This window comes from Psittacula echo, assembly GCF_963264785.1.
Source record: "Psittacula echo genome assembly, chromosome: 2".
Lineage (NCBI taxonomy): Eukaryota > Metazoa > Chordata > Aves > Psittaciformes > Psittacidae > Psittacula > Psittacula echo.
The window spans coordinates 6,699,420-6,720,019 of NC_137737.1; the positions used below are offsets into that span (position 1 = coordinate 6,699,420).

Below are 20,600 nucleotides of genomic sequence, written 5' to 3' on the forward strand. Positions count from 1 at the left end.
GCTTTAAAAGGGTCTTTGGTTTACCGTCACCTTATTCCCCAGGCTTTTACTCGCCAGTCCTAACGGAGATCATAAAAGATCACCAAGTTGAACATCTTACCACAAACACCCTCATAATAATTTATATCCTGACTATTCATAAAAGTTTGCACTTCAACGGAGTTCTGTTGGACAAATGTCTTTAAAAACATAGGAGAGTTGAGATTGCAGGCTTTGAAGGATGCTCAGTGTTACTTCCAGTTTGCTCTCAGGAGAACTGAGGCACTTGATCAAGGTCAGAGAAAATGCTGGTAAGAGCCAGCTACAGGACCAGACTCATCAAAGTGACCAACTTAAATATCAGAGCCACTTCACTCTTCATGTAGGATTTGATTGTGGTATTTATAATTTACAGAAGCAGTATGAAAATAAAGCATACTGATAAGTAAAAGTACATATAGGTGAATGGCTTTGATGGAAAGGATATAAATACTATCTTCGAAAGCAAATAATGAATAAAGTTTCAATTATTCATTTGGGTTAAAGAAGAGGAATTGATTCTGTCTGTCTGCTGATAAAAGAACAAGGGCAAGTAATTTTAAAGTGGAAATCCAAGCTCTACATACAATGCAAATAAAGAAGAGGAGAAAGAATAGCAGGCTTCGCTCACTGGTACTTTTCAAACAGTATGTGAAAACAATTAGCAGAACATTTTTGCTAAGAACTGCTTTGTACAGGCCAGCTATTGAGGGACATCAAATATTGCCTGATTTTGTAAAGATTTAACGGTTAAGCAACTTTTAAAATTTAAAAATCAGCAAACAGGACTGCACAGATGATGATCTGGTGTCCTCAACATCAGAAGGACATGGAGCTGTTGAAGAAAGTCCAGAGGAGGCCACAGGGATGATCAGGGGCTGGAGCATCTCCTGTATGGAGACAGGCTGAGAACATTGGGGCTGTTCAGCCTGGAGAAGAGAAGCTGCGTGGAGACCTCAGAGCAGCTTCCAGTGTCTGAAGGGGGCTACAAGGACGCTGGAGAGGGACTCTTCATCAGGGACTGTAGTGACAGGACAAGGGGTGATGGGTTCAAACTGAAACAGGGCAAGTTCAGGTTAGATCTAAGGCAGAAGTTCTTCCCTGTGAGGGTGCTGAGGCGCTGGCACAGGGTGCCCAGAGAAGCTGTGGCTGCCCCATCCCTGGCAGTGTTCAAGGCAAGGTTGGACAGAGCCTTGGGAGACATGAACTAGTGTGAGGTGTCCCTGCCCATGGCAGGACCTTGGAACTGGATGATCTTAAGGTCCCTTCCAACCCAAACCATTCTGTGGTTCTACGATTCTATCTGTATTTATGATATATGCTCAAACTCTAAGATAATTACTACATGAGAAAACGCTTGCAAGTGAAAAAGAACAACAAGAAAAACCCCCAGCACACATGGAATCCAAAAGCATCAAATAAAAATGGAAACCAGCCTGAGGGAAGAAAAAAGGAAGGAAAATCCCAATCTGACAGACTGTACTGTAACTGCATTTTGTAGAATCAATCTGTTTTGGAGGCTGCTTGATTCTGGCAGCTAGAAATTGTTCAATGAGCCATTAGGAGCACAGGATTTGTCACATCAGGGAAGCCTATTTATTCATCCAGTTTAGTACTCTGACTACACCTGAGGCTTTGGAGAAAGAAGAAAAGAACACCCAGGGCATTCTGCTGCAGCCAGGGCTGTAAATAGGCTACCCAGGGAAAACCCCATCTGCTCCATGGAAGAAAAATAAAGGGGAAAAGGAAAAATGAGAGAAAAAGAATAAAGTTTTTGCTGCAGCATACAATTCTCTGAAATTAAATAAGCGCCTCCTAAGCTGAGAAATGCTGCCCTGGGGCCCGGAGCAAGGCTGCAATTGCCCAAGGGAGTTACCACCAAGCTTTTGCCTCAAGACTGCCTTTCTCAGTTGTGTTTCTACAGTTCTGGCCTAAGCATCTTGTAAGAAGCAAGAGAAAATTGCTTCTTGATTCTCATAAGCAATCTGCACATGACCCAAACCTGTAATCTAATTGCTTTTATAACCTTAGTTTGTGTAACTGCCAGTGTTATAAAACTCTAAACGGGACAATAAACTATCCAACCAGCACATTTGGTTTGACAGCTCCCTGTATTCATGAATACGTTTGACTCAGGCTCTAAACAACCCTTCAGCAAAATGGATCTATGACCATTTCACACTGAAGTATTTATGCCTATGTACACCATAAAACAGAGTTCCTGGATGGGCTCTCCACAATAGTGCCTGACAGACCTCCAGCTTCTCCTGAGAAGAAAACACCCTGAAGCTTTTGGTGCTAATTGATCTTTCCAAACTATGTTCCAGTTCTTCAAAAGCTGTAAGATCCAAGTTAGTGTTTTAAATTGAGCTCCAAAAGCCAAATAATGTAAATAATGTAAATGCATAATAATGTAAATAATGTAAATGCATAATAATGTAAATAATGTAAATGCATAATAATGTAAATAATGTAAATGCATAATAATGTAAATAATGTAAATGCATAATTACAAATAACGTAATGCATAATGTAATGTATAAACCTTTGTGACTTACATCTCTCAGTCTGAAGATATCAGAACGCCTTTGCTCTGACTGCAGAGTCCATGAGGAATATGCTTCTGAATTTAACCTCCTCATGACTCTTTCACTTAAAAGGAACCTTTTCCTGCATATCTACAGGAAAAGCCACCTCTTTGGAGAAGAAACGAAGCCCACTTTATATAAGAATGCTATGACGGAACTAAAGAACACCGGAGCTTTAGCTACCATCTTAAAACACAAATCTTTCAGGACGCACGTATAAACAAGCCAGATATTTTCCCCAATCAAAAAGCAAATCATTCTTCACCTTAGCTTGCAAGAACACCTGCATACCTAAAGGTTTCCTGAAGTCTTTCAACAGATCTTAGCTTCGCAACTGGATTATCTAATCATCACTTCAGAAGTCTTAATCCCAATAATTTGTGCCATCTAAGTGCAAAACTGGCACTTTTCTGTCTGCCTTTGAGCCTTTTTGCTTCTGTCCTAACACTCCAGTTATTCTCATTTTCAGCTCCCCTTTCAAGTACCTTCTTCCTTTATACATTTGCCACTGCTTTTCAGTTCAGTTCCTAAGGAGGTCCTTCTGCTTCCCTCTCAGGCAGGAATCACTCCCCATACACTCAAAAACCTCACAGAAATTGCTTCATTCCATTTATCTGTCTCAATATGAGGAGGAAAAAGATTTCCCCCTTCCAAACTCGGTCTACAACCATCCTGTGTCATGGCAGAGACTGGACCTGAATCTTACAGCCCTTTGAAATCCTAGATAACCCAGAATTATACCAACCTACATGCTTCTTAACATAAAGAGCAAACCTTCAAATCACAACATATGATATAAATGTCATGGAATAATTTTAGCTCCTAAATAATATCGAATGCTGACGTAGAAAAGAAATGCCTAATACAACCGGAACGGCATGCTGAGTACTCACCAAATGTCAGATTTTGTGTTATATCCCTGGTGCTTCAGTGCTTCTGGGCTCATGTAGTATGGTGTCCCAGTAAACGTAGTTGCCAGATCACATGAACCCATCAAAAGACGAGAAACTCCAAAGTCCCCTAAAAGTAACAGCAGAAACAATAATCTAGTCATACAAATCTATGCTTATTCATATAAACTCTTTGTGTTTATTATTAGACAAGTTACAACTGCGTAAAAAAAACCCCAAACCTGCCAGTATTTTAAAAAATAGTAACATATTTTTCTGTAATTCTTCTAAATGAAAACACCACAAAATCATAGAACTATAAAATGATGTAGATTTTAAAAGGCCCCACAAGGTCGTCTGATTCAAACCTCTGGCTCCAAGCACAGCCTACTTCAGAGTTACATGAGGCTGCTCAGGTCCAGATCCAGTCAAGCTTGGAGCATTCCCAAGGGTGGAGATTTCACTACCTCCTTAGGTCTATGTTCCTGTGTCTGCCCGTCAAACACATAGAATCATAGAATATTTAGGGTTGGAAAGGACCTTAAGATCATCCACTTCCAACCTGTTCCATGGGCAGGGACACCTCACACTAAACCATGTCACCCAAGGCTCTGTCCAACCTGGCCTTGAACACCACCAGGGATGGAGCATTCACAACTTCCCTGGGCAACCCATTCCAGTGCCTCACCACCCTCACAGTAAAGAACTTCTTCCTTATATCCAATCTAAACTTCACCTGTTAAGTTTTAACCTGTTACTCCTTGTCTTATCACTACAGTTCCTAATGAAGAGTCCCTTTCCAGCATCCTTGTAGGCCCCCTTCAGATACATGTTTAACCACGAATCAAAATCCTATATCAGATATGACTTTATTTAAATCTCTTTACTGATAGAACACCTGTTGGAATCATACTAAAATGTATCTTTAAAAAATATTGAGATCTCACCAATTTTAAGCAGGTTATTTTTCAAAAATATATTCTTGGCTTTCAAATCTCTGTGAAGTATCCGCCTGGAATATAAAAGGAAATTCACCCTCATCCAACTTGAAGCATTCACAGTCACGTATCAAATACCTCATGTATTTAACTTGCTTCCTTGTTAAGAAGGCCAGCCCACCATTGCTCCAGTCTAACCTTGTAAGTGCCAATGCACAGATGATGGTATATCAACACAGAGATGCATTCACTGACACTCACACACAGGATGAGAACCCAACCAGCCAGGATAAGAATGCAGACAGGGATTCCAGGAATACAGAAACAGACTCAACATGAGCTGCAGAGAAAAAGGCAAGTCTTCCTATCTGACTCTTCTTAAAAGCATTACATCTTATTTTCTGTCAGGAAAATAAGACGTCTCCCAGTAGAATAAAGGGTGAGAAAAACAGCAATAAGAGATTCTCTTATTCAAGGAACTCTCCTTCAGAGAAAATGTATTACTTGCAAGACAAATATGTATATAGAGGAGGGCAGTAGGTCAGATTTTTACAGTAATGGTGTGGAAGAGAAAAATTTAACAAAGACAGATCAAAGGAAAAAGAGCAGCCAGCTTTTACAGACTTATTTTTCCATTAAAGACTGAAGCAACATCATAAGCCACACACCATGTGGGGACAAACAGCATCTTCTCCATTCCTTGAAATCGTAATGTGTGACAGTAATTCTCCAGCCCCTTAGGAAAATAAAATACCTCTAGAGTATACAAAACATGCTCCCAATTAATTCTTGTCAATAACTCTTCCAAAAGGGTTCCCTACAACCTCAACTAAACTAGAACTCATCCACTTCTGTGTTGGTAACACACAGTGTTTGTTATCAGCTCTGCTCAGGAGGAGTTTAGAATAGCATTGGGTACATACTGGCTACAGAAACTGTATTTACTTATACAAACACAGTAGTCATTCACCTATTTACAACAGCGAAAGAAAGCAACTGATGCTCTAAGATTCTTGAGATGGGGGCAGGAAAAACAAATATAATAATAGATTTAAGTTGTTCTTGAGGAATCCTCAATTATTATCTCAAATTCTATTTAAAAAAGAATAAATTCAATATATTCAGTTCACAAACAGGAAAAAAAAGTGAAAAATGACAACTAGAAGACATTGTAGTATGCACATAGACTGAGCATGCAAAGCAAGCATTTCTATTTTTATGGGTCAAAGAAAAGAGTTCTTTATGTTTCTTAGGGCAATCTTTCTAGCTTTTATTATTCTTATTGTCTGAAAGTAATGCTTGTAGAGAAAGGTCTGCACATGGGGTAAAAAGAAAGTTTTATTCAGCGTGCCTCCAGTAATGTTCAGAAAGAATTTGTTCTCTATTTGGCAACTTGCTTGAGCAATACATGTATGGTCATCATGCATTACATCAGTAAGGAAATTGAAGTAAGGTTATATCCATTATTATTTCTTAAGCCTATATTATGCACATAGTTTTATATAAATCTGGCTGTTAATTTAGATTCATTCTTTCCTTACCATTCATCATAGAGAACCTTGAAGGACCTTGACTTCACTGAGTTAGATTGTTCTTGCATGCTTTTGTTAAGCATTGGTGGGGTTTAACCTTTATTATTATTATTATTACTTTGTAGAAATATAACCACAGACTCTTGAAACCTAAAAGTTTTCTGGATATCTGTAATCTGAATAACAGGTATCTTGAAGTATAAAAACTATCCATTATCCAGAAAGCTTTCAGTAGGATGTTATTTGATAAGAAGATGATGTTTGGTTCACATCAGTTTGAATTAGAATGCAACGCTAATATAAGCTTGCATCATATTGACTAAAATGTTATGCACATTATTTGCATTAACAATAACTATGCTTTCATACATTAACATGGCTAAGAAATACTTGCGGTAATTCTTTGGAACTTCTCATGATGATGTCTCTCAATGAAAGCCACTTTATTCTACCAGCATACAGAATCATAGCATAGTTCGGGTATATATAGGGACCTTCAAAGCTCATTTAGTCCAACCCCTTGCAATGAGCAGGGACATCTTCAACCAGATCAGGGTGCCCAGAACCACATCCAGCCTGGCCTGGGATGTCTCCAGGGATGGTTCAGCCACACCTCTCTGGGCAACCTGTGCCAGTGTTTTACCACCCTCATTGTACAGAATTTCTTCCTCGCATCCAGCCTGAATCTCTCTCTTTAGTTTTAAACCATCACCCCTCATCCTGTCACAACAGGCCCTGCTATAAAGTCTCTCCCCATCTTTCTTATAGCCCCTTTTTAAGAGCTAACAGGCATCACGGGCAAAGAAAAACAATCTGAAGCAGCAAAAAAGTCTGGTTTTAAAATAAGTTTCCAGCACAAGAGTTTTCAAAGAGTGAAACTCAGCTGAAGCTGTGCAAGAAGGATGCAAAGTGAATAGTCTGTGTCTAAACCCAGAACTAATAATTTTTGCTGCTCTGGAATTAAAATTTCTATCCACAGCAGTTGGATTTTCTAAAGAACAGCACGAGAAATCCAACCTACAGGTAATGAACGCTTCAAGCTTCTAATTCTAGGGAAAAGTTTTCTTTGCATTAGAACATAGTTCAAACACATATTACAGCTCTTCTCCATATCACTAAAGAAATCAAGTCTGACTCCTCTAGACACCGGAGGGCTGTTGTTATGTTTCAGTAACTCAAATTAATTTCTTTTAAGCCTAATCTGTTCCATTTTCTTTACTGTGAGGGCGGTGAGGGGCTGGAATGGGTTGCCCAAGGAAGTTGTGAATGCTCCATCCCTGGTGGCGTTCAAGGCCAGGTTGGACAGAGCCTTGGGTGCCATGGTTTAGTGTGAGGTGTCCCTGCCCATGGCAGGGGGCTGGAACTGGATGATCTTAAGGTCCTTTCCAACCCTAACTATTCTATGGTTCTATGATTTAAGCTTTTATTTGGCTCTAAACTAATAAGATAAGGATTAAATTTCCTAATAAGCATACAGTCAAATAACACATAATACAATAAATGCAATACAGGAGATGTAAATAAAATAAAACTCTCAAGTCATTTGTATGCAACTGGTAAGGTGCTAATAAATAGCTGTGGTTCATGGAATGAAAATTAAATGCTGTTTGGAAGACCAGGATGCTCTTAGTGCAGAATTTAATGACTTTACAGGAAATGCAGTGATTGAATACATATACTTACCAAAGAAAGTTCATTTGTAAGATTTTCTTTTTAAGGTTTGAAAGCAAGTAGAAGATGAGGAAAAATAAAGAGAAGAGTAGACAAAGGGGATGTATGGGAAAACGAGACAAAAGAGGCATGAGGAAATACAATAAAAGACAAAAAGAATAACTTATACAATAGAATAGAACACTTCAACTGGAAGGGACCTACAGTGATTATCTAATCCAAATGCAATGTTGTTATTATCAACAACCAAGCTGGTGTTTTCAACAAAATCTTGTTTCCTCAATACTCAGGCAGGATAAAAGACTATGGATTCAGTTTACATTCAGCTTGAAAACAATCTGAACGCTCATCTCCAGACTGTGGGTGTAACCTACTCTTCAAACATAAACATCTTCTTCCTCCCGGCTGTATTAATAATTTAAGAGATTATTTTAGGCAGATTAGCTCATCTCGCCAAAACATGCGGGTGATTACCAACAACCATCCTTGGCCTCTGCTAAGACAATCATTACAGCAGTGACATTCTTATTTCTAAGAGTTTAATAGGAATAATAGTCCAAATAGTTCAGCTTTTAGGCTACAGTGCTCAGCCTGGACTTTTGGCCTACAGTTCTCTTCAGAAAGCATTCTCTGTCTTGTTTATTAACGTGACATTTCAGAGCTGCCAATAGGAAAAGGCAACAGGGAGGAGACAGGGGAAAGGAGATGCTGAAAACCGGGTTAACTTTCAAAAAGCTAGTAGGAAAGGAGCCTGGTATTCCCCTTTACTCAGTCATTCCTCCAGCTCTCAATGTGGGTGGCCACCGGTTCCTGGCTCAGCACAGCACTCAGTCTCCCTCATACCATGCTAAATAGTCTCACCTACCTCAAAGGAGACAGCACTTTACACAGGAAGGGGACAAAAGAGGGTTCATGCATATCCTGACAATGAAGGAAATGTTTAAATCACCGAAGTCAGCCTCCCTAATCAGATTGCAGGCAAGAACTATGCTCACAGAGGTGATCAGGTAGATATTCACCTGTATCTGCCCCTGCTCAAACCAAGTGTGATCTCCACACACCACTGTCTGCATGACCTGCAGTAATTATTCAGGTTGATCTTTGATATGCTGTTAAAGGGATGTCTGCTTTCAAAGAACATATGTATGTAACTTCACTGGTTTTACTGGGAGTACCTCAAGCATATATATTGGATCCTCCACATTAAATACCTGCAAGAGATCCTTGTTGTCCCCGCCTTGAAAAATGACTTTATTTTAACCTTTTAATCCATTTTCTTCTAACAAGATTGAATGATTTCTGCTGTGAATTTTTCACTTGGTTCTTAGAAAAAGCATGCCTAACACTGAAAGACATCTATCACTGCGCTGCTAAAAGATATAATACACAGTGTTCTTGCAGGATAGATAACTAATTGTACTTTAGGTGTATGACTACACATTATATATGTATATATATACTACATATGCATATACGATACATGCAGTATACATATGCTAGAGCAGTTTGTTGAACAGGACTTTATACCAATACAATACAACCCATACAGTTTCGTTTCTGTTTCAGTATCTGCAACTAGTTGGTAAGTCTACTCCCTCCCCTTCCAAGCTAAACACTCTCATATTAAATGACTGTACCTCTCATGCATATAGTTGACTCCAAGTAACAACTGTATAAACCAGTCTAATATTTGTCTTTGAGTGAACATCTTCCCAGATTCTTTGTACTCTTGAATTTTGAAGTCTAGATCTCCACCCTGAAAAATACCACAACATATTTGTACATTTAAAGTAAGGTTTTCAAGTGTTATCTTCTTCAGCAACGTACAGGACTCTGCTTTCTTAAACCTGCAGGGTCCCTACCATGCAGTCTATGAAACTCACGCTTGCAATGGATTCTGAACTCTCCCAGCACCAAAAGTATTCACAACTGAGAATCAAAAGGAGATCAAACAATCTGGCTGCAGAGGAAAAGCAGGTCAGTTTTATCTTAGTGTTACAAAACAACAAAGTACTTCAACTGTTTTCACTTCATGTCACCCAGCTTTAGACATGTGCCTCTGAGCTGGTCACCTCAAACTCTCTTTATAGTTAACACAAAGGAACAGACACCGCACAGTCAAGAGACCCTCTTGTTTACTATGCTGAAATACACGCATCAGCGTAAAAGACACCGTGCTGTTCTCTTGACAATAAAACACAATGTCCTTAACGACGCCACTTTGCCACTCTTTCAAACTCACTTTTACTAGAAACCGCAGAAAATTGAAGCTTCAAGATTCTGTAGCATGTCTTATTGTCAATACTCTATGAAAACCACACTTGACCTTGCAGCAACGCTAGAAATGGAGCAATATGACACACAGGAGGCAGTGAAAACAAACCAGAAAATACATACAGGAAAAGACTACTTGCAAATTCCAAGTCAGACGTTTGTCAAAAATCAGTTGAAAACCAGCACGATGAAAGAGGGGTTTGAGGAGAATTATATCAAAACTGTTCATTTTGCTAAAAAGGGACAGACGATTGTCAACCCAGTTTATAAAATAAATGGATTTTGTCTGCAAGAATGCTCATTAGTGGCAAGCACTGTGTTGAAGTAGCTAACCTCAGGGAAAAGAGACTGAGTCTCATTGTACTCTAGTGAATAACTACCTCACATCAGGACCGCTTATTCTCCATAAATCATTACTTCTACATTACACATTCTGCATAAAATGAGACGTTTCATGTGCCATATACAAGAAAACAGTTTAGCCTATACAGCATTACCTGTACCACCACTTCCCCCCATCAACCCTCTCCACCTCTGCACTGTTGATTCTCAACATTTTACGATCACTTCAGCGTTTCTTGGTTTTCTGTTCCTAACAGAAATGGATGCTGGATGCTGGAGAGGGACTCTTCATCAGGGACTGTAGCGATAGGACAAGGTGTGATGGGTTCAAACTGAAACAGGGGAAGTTCAGGTTAGATCTAAGGCAGAAGTTCTTCCCTGTGAGGGTGCTGAGGCGCTGGCACAGGGTGCCCAGAGAAGCTGTGGCTGCCCCATCCCTGACAGTGTTCAAGGCCGGGTTGGACAGAGCCTTTGGTGACATGGTCTAGTGTGAGGTGTCCCTGCCCATGGCAGGGGGTTGGACCTGGATGATCCTAAGGTCCTTTCCAACCCAAACCATTCTGTGATTCTAACACCACAGTGCTTCATACTGCTGCTACAAAATAAGCTGGTTCTGTCTTTGCAGATCCACGCATTTCTGCCCTGTACTTCGAGGGAGTTTATAGCAATCTCTGTGGTCTCTTTGTTACAACATTCAAGTGCGGAGTGTCAAAACAAAAAGACAATGCTTTGTTATCTATGAAAAATGTGTTTCCTGACAATGTCCTGCAATTGTTTCTAATTGCAATGCCTGAATCATCTTGCTCACTAGGGAAGGGAATACGGCTTCAGCTCCCCATATGCCTCCCCGCCGCAGCCCACAGGGAACCTCTTCTGGGAACCTAGAGCTCTCTGCAGCTGCTTCCCCTTTGCAACTCCAAATGTTCAGCAGCTTTCCCCTGGTTGCTTGCAGCAAAGCAGAGGAAGGAAAGACAAATCGATGCTGGATGCTGCTGCATGGCAGCCAGATGGGCCGTGCCTGAGCCTACTCACGCACCTTGGACATAATCATAGAATCACAGACTGGTTTGGGTTGGAAAGGACCTTAAGATCATCCAGTTCCAACCCCCCTGCCATGGAAATGACTCACCTATTCCAGTTGGCTGCCACAGATAACCCAGAGCCAACTGCAGCAATAGCCTAGAGGGGCTACAGCTATAAGGGCTGCTCAAACAGCTGGCTACTGGCCCCAAGGGACTGTCCAGGAGAGGACAAAGTGCAGCAGCCTACAATTATCGTTTCTCCCTGTCCCATTGTGTCCCCTGTCTCTATCACACATTGCCATGAAAGATGCAAAGAAAAGAAGTATAGGACCTACAGATCTAGGCTAGTGAATACTCTCTTAGGTTGGGGATATTTCCTTTTTTAAGCCTAAGGCGAACAAAAGCAGTCGAATAAAGTACTGCACATGCCCTCAAGTTACTGTATGGCTTTTAGCTTCAAGTAGAAAAGACTGGTATCAATGTCCTACAATTAATTTCACCTCGATTTTTTTGTCTAAAAAAGGAAAACAAAAAATACATCATAGAAGATGAAACACTGCTGCCATGGAACTTTGAAGAAGTTTGTTAACCTGATTTTGCATTTGGGACAGTCAGTATAATGAACTTCATAAGAAATGTATTTTAACAAATTAAGTACATAGGGAGTTTCCAAGCTGCAGTTTCCATTTAAATATCAAGAATATCAAACATGCCAGTAATCTATTTAAAACAGCTAGCATCTAGAGCCGCTAACGTGAACAGGCACTGATTGCTTTAGTTACTCCTTTTGCTGAGATTTCTTTAGCGTATGTATGCTCACATCACAGCTGAAAGCACAGTAAAGAGACAGAAATAATTGTTGGGGGGAAAGTACAGCTAATTCTGGCTTATCAATAACCAAATTATGCAACTTTTTAAGTGACTTTGTAAAAACTGTATTTTATTGAAGTAAAATTTACATTACAGGGCTCATGAAGGCACATTTTTGGCTGAAATTTGCCTTGTCTGCCAGTATTTATATTGCCTGCAAGCTTTTGATTCAGGAAAAGAAGCTCAACAAGATCAAAACAGAACACATATTTCTTTTCTGTAATTCTGAATGAATTCAGTTATGATAAAAGACACTGAGCTGAGCAACAGGGACCAATGTTCTCTTTTGTTCACAGGACAGGTATAGCATGGGGCAGCTGTGCAGGAGGCTCACTCTATGCTACTCATGCAAGAATTAACAAAGCACTGTGACTAATGAATAAGTCACAGTACTTTGGAGCAAACAGAAGAAGGCTCAGGGGATAGCTCTGTTTCCATGCCAACTTCATGTTTATTCTATGTTTTGAGTCTGCCCAAGAGTACCAGTTACTGCAAATCTGGTAATTATTCTATGCATGAGGAACTAAATGAGCTAGACTTCCAAACAAGGATCAGGTAGCAATACATTTTTCTCATTTTCAATTTGTGTGTGATTTAATCCGGCATCTTTTAGTTAAAAAGATCCAAATCCCACCACGTACAAAGGTAGGTTATAGATAAGTCAATATCATAGAATCATAGAATAATAAGGGTTGGAAAGGACCTTAAGATCATCCTTGTCATGGGCAGGGACACCTCACACTAAACCATGTCACCCAAGGCTCTGTCCAACTGGTCTTGAACACTGCCAGGGATGGAGCATTCACAACTTCCCTGGGCACCCTGTGCCAGTGCCTCACCACCCTTACAGTAAAGAACTTCCTCCTTATATCCAGTTTAAACTTCCCCTCTTTCAGTTTGAACCCATCACCCCTTGTCCTATCACTCCAGTCCCTAATGAAGAGTCCCTCCCCACCATCCTTATAGGCCCCCTTCAGATATGAAAGCATGTCTTCTGAAAATACTCTAACTAAAATAGAAAAGCACTATATGAAACTTGCTTTGTACTTTCTTTATCTGGACATTTGATTAAATACACTGCAATTGCTTAAATGCAATGATACTACCTATTATGTCCTTTTGGTCCACGCAGATGGGCTTCTGACCTTTCCCAACTTTCATTCTGGCGTGACCTAGTGGACTCAAACCTGGAAAGATTCAGGTGCACAATGAACACGTCCATTTCCTCCTCCTTCCTTTGCCTTGCTCTAATACATTCTTACGTGTCTGAGTTTCTGACTCCCAGTTCCAAATGTTTCTGCACAGAAACATTTTCATGCAGGGTAGTCGACTTGATAAAAGAAATACTGAGGTGCTACAGCAGCTTATGATGACCCTGGTGACTGCTATCATGCTCTTTTTTATTCATCTGCAACTTTACCTCCGATGGGAAAGAGCTAAAAACAAAGAGAGACAGAAAAAGACTGAAAAGCAGTGGACCAAAGCAGCTGCTCCAGCTCTGTAATGCTGTTGAAAGAGGCTCCTTTATTTCTATAGGCTTAACTGATCTCATGTTGGCCCACTTTCTACTGCTAGTATAGAGGAAATTAATCTTAGCGTATGGCAGTATCTGTGCAGTTTGAATAATCCTTCAGTCTTGAGCGCTGGATTTCCACAGAGAGTTGGCAACACTCTCAAGCCCCAGCTGTCAGACATGCAAGGAAGGATGCAAAGAGCTTCTACATGGCTGTCAAAATAATACTTGAATAAATATTCAGATTGAATCCCAGCAATAAATAGGCATTTAACTGTCATCAAAGAGAGCTTCTAAGGAATCAATGACTGGCAAGAACTGGACTTCTTTAATTATACACACCAAAGCCAAATGTTTGGAGAAATGTGGTTAGTTGATACCAGTCTGATTTGTGGACAGGTAACCCAGCCGTCCAAGGTCATTAGCTTCCAAAGCATTTGAAATGTCTATCAGAGCACAACTGAGGAGTCTGCTTCACAGGTTTGCATAAAGATTGCTGCAGGTACATCTATATTTAATACAGTAGAGACACTTGTTTTTCATAAACCCCTAAAAAGCTGGCTTTTTTTTTTTTTTTATGTTTAAATTCCTATTTTAAAGACTCAAGACAGATTTTAGCTTTTAAACCAAATGCTGGAGTCAAAAAAGAAAGGTAACTATACTGCAGTACATCCTGCTTTAATATTTGTTGGATCTGCTACACCCTGGTCTTTGACTTGCTCTATTCTTCACTTCATAAAGACAATGTTGCTATCAAACTCATCATCCACATGATCAGGCTTAAGCTTCTTGTAATCCCCTCCAAATCACAAGCGAGTTCTCCCTTCCTCATTTACATCAGATTTCATTCCATGTCCACTCCTCTCATCCTGTCTTACCTATCAGTAGTACATGGCACAACCTTTCTGAGCTCACCCACAGATCTGGCAATGTGTCTGCATTTAAATCCTTCTTCCAATGCTGATTACAGTGAACAAAATGAACTTTGTGTTTAAAAATTCCTCCTCTGGGGTTTGTTTGCCTGTGAGCAGTGTGTCTCCTGTGAGCAGATAACATTGCTTACTTGAGATACACCTAACAAGGAGCAGGCAATACCATAAGAAACAAAGGGAAACTAAATCAAATTAAAACATTAAAAAGACCGGGCTAGACTTCTTTTAAGACACTGTTTTAAAGCACACATCCTGTCACATTGCTCCAAAGTAAGCTACAAGTCTCACCTCACAGTATTCAGTGATAATGCAGAAACCATCTCGCTCCACGAAGCTTGCATAAAATCTGACAATGGCTGGATGGTCTAATTTGGAGAGTAGCTGTGCTTCCAGATTTGCCTCAACTGTTTCATTAGGCTTTAAGTCTCCAACAGAGATTGCCTTTAGAACCTTTCTAGAGGAAAAAAGAAATCTTTGTATTAATCAAACCTGAAAAATATCAAATATAAAATCATGTAATGCTCAAAAAAAAAAATAATCGTGATTTCTTGAAATGCAAAATAACACAAACCAAATATTTGGCAACATGAAATGATGAGGAAAATATGGGCAAACAGAAGAATGCCTTAAAATGCAAATAAATACGTTAGTCACCATAGCGATCAAACAACATTTTAAATATACCATTTCCAAGTATTTTTCCCACTAGTTCCCTACTGCACCGTTCCCTTCATGACATGTTTTCAGTGCTACGGATTAATGCATAATAACAAACATAAATAAAAAGTCAAGTCTAAGTGATTTCAAACCCACTCGGAGCATATGCTCGATATTCATGTGTGAAATAAGAAGCAGCGAGGAACTGGTTTTGTGGCTTTTGCCACAGTCTCTCCATGGAACCATGAGGAAAATCACACAGAAGGTAGCATTTCCGTGAGTTTTCCTGGCTATAAACTCAGGATGCCTCTTCCTTTTTCCCTGAAAATCAGCCTGCCCTTCGCCTGAACCCCTAAGCAAAAAGAGCACATCCGGATTTGTGGCTGAAACTTCATTCTACTGTTTCGATGGACTCTAAGTTTTCAGTGTTCAGCATTGTGAATGTGAATGTGTCAGAGGAGAATTTACAGTTCAGACTTAGCTCTATACAAGAACCTGGAGTTGGGGAGTTTACTGTCAGCTTGGCCTGGAGAAAGGGACGCTTGAGGAAGCTTGTTTTGCTGTGATCTTCCTGATGAAGCGTTTAAAAGAGGCACACAGCACACAAAGGGATACCACTTCCACCTCCTTTACCAGCACCGAAGTACAGATCTATGTGGTCTATGTCTGAAGGTGCTGTTTAAGACTACTAGAGAATATCATAGCATTTTACTGAACCAAAGTGATGAATTTCCAATAACTTCTGAACACATGGAAGGTAAGTCCCACACTGAAGCGGTGTCTTCACAGTCCTTTTAGTAATTACCCCGTTCAACACTGCATGCTTGTAAAGTCCCAGTAGTTACACATGACAGCAATAAAACTACAGTAATTTGCTTGATTGAAGGAAAAAAAAAGCTGTATTTCTTCATAAAAAGATTTCTTCCTCATCTCACCCATCAGTTTCTGACTAACAACTCATGAATTTCGATGTAAACTTCCCTAACCCCCATCTGGCAGCGTGATGAACAGAATACACTGTTGGATTTGCCTGCATCTCTCCAGACAAGCTGCATGCTACACAGACAGGTTAATACATACTGCAATCTTTTCATCATTGACGTGGGGACATTACCCCTTCCTTCATCTAGATCACATCACAGGACTGACAAGCAGTGAGTCCTTTTTAAAACACCACTCAAGACAAGTTTCTTGTATACACAAGACAACTATAAAAGCCTCCTATGTGGATGTGGAGGGATAGCTTGTCATCTTAGTCACCGGGTGATTCTGAAGCTGTCATCAGCTGTCACACAACAAGGCAGGCATTTTTCTTATATAAATTCATTCCCAGAAGAAGAAATCAGGAGAATGCACTTTTTGTAAACATGTTTTGGGTTGCTGCTACGCAGCGTTAATTCATATCCAGAGCTGTAAGTTGTGTGCATCTACGCAATTGAGATTAAGCATATCCACATGCCACTGGTGTACGTGCATACTGTTTCTGTATGTAGATAAGGTCTGATTTTACTGCATTTAATATAAGACTCCATGTTAAACGCAAACTTTTTAATGTCTACTTCAGTAAATACAGTTCAAAATTGAAAATGCACAGAATCATAGAATGGTTTGGGTTGGAAAGGACCTTAAGATCATCCAGTTCCAACCCCCTGCCATGGGCAGGGACTCCTCACACTAGACCATGCCACCCAAGGCTCTGTCCAACCTGGCTTTGAGCACCACCAGGGGTGAAGCATTCACAGCTTCCCAGTGCCTCACCACCCTTACAGTAAAGAACTTCTTCCTTATATCCAATCTAAACTTCCCCTGTTTCAGTTTGAACCCGTTACCCCTTGTCCTATTATCACTTCAGTCCCTAATGAAGAGTCCATCCCCAGCATCCCTATAGCCCCCCTTCAGATGCATGCTTAAAAAACCTCTGTATTAAGTACTGACCAAAAAGTTATGTGAAAGTCTCAGAAGCCTCACAGAAAGAATGGACAACTCTCCTCATCTATAGTGGCTCTTTTCTGATAGCTGTAGAAGAAAACCATGAAGCTAAAAGTCTTCAGGCAGAGATTCATCTGTATAAATGAACTATACTTTCCAATGCACAAAACACTTAAAGAGTGTGTACCCTACCCCGTTTCAGTATTTACACAAGTAACTTCCACCTAACCAGGCAGCTAAAATGGGCACTTTCTGTGATTTACAGGACTCGTAAGATAACCCAAATTTGGCATCTCTGCTGATGTCAGATAGATCCATAAACTGATAAAAAAAGGTTAGAAACCACAAGAAATAACAAACATCTCCTAGCTAAACAATCCTGACTGCATTTCTCTACCAAGAGAATCCAGCTCTATGCTTTGAAGGAGACAGTGTTTCTGTTTATATGGTCCAAACACCTGCATTTTAAGGTTGGTTTATAGTAAAGGGTAGGTTACTATTGCTCATAATTCAGCCATAGCACTTGTGTATCATCTGCTGAAAGTCTGCATGCACTTAACAGTTTAGAAGCATAGGTAACACAAGGTATTTTAAGCAAACCTTTTGAAGCTTGTGACATGAACATTTAGTATGAATGTTGGGAATAATAGCCTGACCTGTTAAGATTTTGTCAAGACTCCATCTGGAGAAGAGCAGGTCCACCTGAAAGTCAAGATTCTTCATAAACCCTGCGCCTGTATTTCCTGCAGCATTTAAAAGGTCCAAAACTATTTGCATGACCTAAGAAATCATAGACCTAAGTGGTACATACTGAAAAACAGGCAAAACCACTAAAACGTAGGTGCCTTCCAAATACAACACTTAAAACTACCCCTTTTGATATGATGCTGAAAGAGATGCACTAATTTAAATTTATCTATTTATTCTTATAAATAAATGTCCCTAAAGACAAGATAAAATGGCAGTGAACACACAACCAGAAACCTTGGTTATAGAAGCGCTAGCAAATTTCTTAAATACAGAACAATACCCTCTAGATTTTAACTGTGTAGGGAAAAAAAAAAAAACCCAAAACAACCAACCTAGCCTTGCAATTTAATAGCACAGACTCTTTGAACTTGATCTCGAACTGACCACAACTGAGTCTTGCAGTGAATGCATTCACATTGTAACAGCAAAAAGCTCCAGCTTCACTATTTACACCCAGTCCTACAGGAAGCTGAGTATGGTACAGGGAATAGCATCGCAGTGGGAAAACTACATGAGAGACTTAAACCAAGAGAAAACAAGCACGAAGGTGGAATCCTCCAGGACATGGACACACGGTGGGAATCCCTTTTCGAGCTTCACTAGTGACTGACAATGCTCCACAGCAGTGTTTATCTCAGTCTGTTTGCACTGATCTCAAATTAAACGTTTTACAAACCATCTGCTATTTGTTTATGCTGATGACACACTTTATTATTACATAATTTGCTTTACTGGCTCAGATGCAACTCTTAAAAGAAGGCTGCCTTTCCCAAAATGCACTCCGCTTTTGGACCAAACCATGACATGAATTATCAACTAGGTACACTTGCTTGCGGATAATGAAGTAAAAGAAACCTATCTCTTTACATGTCAAGATAAACAGGTCTTCGAGAATAGCAAAGAGAAAGTGCATTCTAGGAATATAGGATCAAAATTTGCATTTTTGTCACCAAATAGGCACCTCATTTTACACAGGCAGTTGTTCAGTTTTAATTGCAACCTGAGATTATCAAGGGCTGCTAGCAGGTAAGCAGTCTGCAAAGCTGGGAACTTGTCATCCCATTTAGTTCCTATTTCCAAGACATCAGTATAGAGACTTGTGGCATAACCCACAACTGTGTATCATATTTCTGTCCACTCTGACCTTTGTAGAACCGTATCTTCATCCTCATAACTCCTCAGTACAAGGACTAGATGTGAGTCTGGAAAAACGTTATCACCTCATACCAGCTCTGTAATTAGGTCTGCAATTGGTCATAAACAATAAAGGATTGCCTGTCTAACTAATGAAGTCTTAGATTCTGTTTATCAAATGGCAAAGTGAGAAGGTCTCATACTAAAAATGGGGACCAAAATGAAGAAGAGGCAACAACCCTCATAGATGATTCGGGCTGGAAGGGACCCCAAAGCTCATCCAGCTCCAACCCCTGCCACGGGCAGGGACACCTCACACTAGATCAGGTTGCTCCAAGCCCCTGTGTCCAACCTGGCCTTGAACACTGCCAGGGATGGGGCAGCCACAGCTTCTCTGGGCACCCTGTGCCAGCGCCTCAGCACCCTCACAGGGAAGAACTTCTGCCTAAGCGCTCATCTCAGTCTCCCCTCTGGCAGGTTAAAGCCATATCCCTTGTCCTGTCACCCTTATCCAAAGCCCCTCTCCAGGTTTCTTGTAGGTCCCCTTTAAGGTATTGAAAGGCCACAGCAAGGTGTTTCAGCACCTTAAGGTATGTATACGTTAAGGCTGTTTATACACAAATTCGGTCTGTACAACAGCTCCCACAGTATTAAAGCTGTTTGGGAAGTTCAGTAACAAGGATACCACATATCAAGGATTTCATATGGCACCCTATTGCCTGGAATCTACTCCCTCACTTGGGCTGATATTTTAGTTCCACTGTAATTTTCATCTAATCCTTACCCATCATACACACAGCTATCCCATTACCAATAGTCTTACCAGATTTCTCTGCCCGGCATCAGTGACTGGTTTTCCTGCAGTTTACACCTTACTAACAGAAATTCAGATAACCATTCTTTCCATTTTATCCATTATATTTGGAGCAACAGTAACTGCATGCTCAGACATGTTAAAGATACACATCTATCGCAGGGAAAGAAGCAGGTGGTGAAACCATGAAATGCAAAAAGTCACCATGCACAAACCAGTCCTACCTAGCATGAATACCTGGTTTTAGTAAGGAAAAAAACACAGTAAATTAAGAGCACATGATTTCTCGAGGAAAATCAAGACGATTTCCACACTTCCAGTGAAAAAGAAATGAGTGCTGTTTGCTGTTCTTACTTACATACATATGTTTAGTCATTAACCAAAACGTTTCAAACCTTAGCATTACTACATAACTTCTCAAATCGTCTCTTGGCTTCCTTATATCATCCCCATTACTGACGTATTACTCAAGCCATAAACCCATTTCAATCCTAAGTATTGCTGCACAACTCCTCAAATCAAGTGCTGGGCTTCGTTTGTCATCCCCATGAACACTATTGATGTATTAGTAAAGCCGTAACAGCCATCAACAATTGTTTTTTCCCATCCTCCAAAACAGCCTATTCATGCACTGCATCAACATCCAGAAATATTGAGAACCCCTGACTTAACCACTAAGAATTCAATCGCTATATGAGCATTGTAATATCTGTAAATGGATTAAAT

The 20,600-nt window shown here is 40.2% G+C and overlaps 1 protein-coding gene across 1 annotated transcript in view; it reads right to left on the reverse strand.

The window, feature by feature from the left end:
* Nucleotides 1-20,600, reverse strand: part of NEK11 (NIMA related kinase 11) — a gene marked incomplete at both ends in the record, with an annotated part of 63,569 nt that overhangs the window by 35,029 nt on the left and 7,940 nt on the right. The window contains 4 exons of the mRNA XM_080610513.1: nt 3,500-3,626; nt 4,444-4,508; nt 9,275-9,393; nt 14,879-15,044. Coding sequence (XP_080466639.1) covers nt 3,500-3,626; nt 4,444-4,508; nt 9,275-9,393; nt 14,879-15,044 — 477 coding nt within the window. The remainder of the gene's footprint in view (nt 1-3,499; nt 3,627-4,443; nt 4,509-9,274; nt 9,394-14,878; nt 15,045-20,600) is intronic.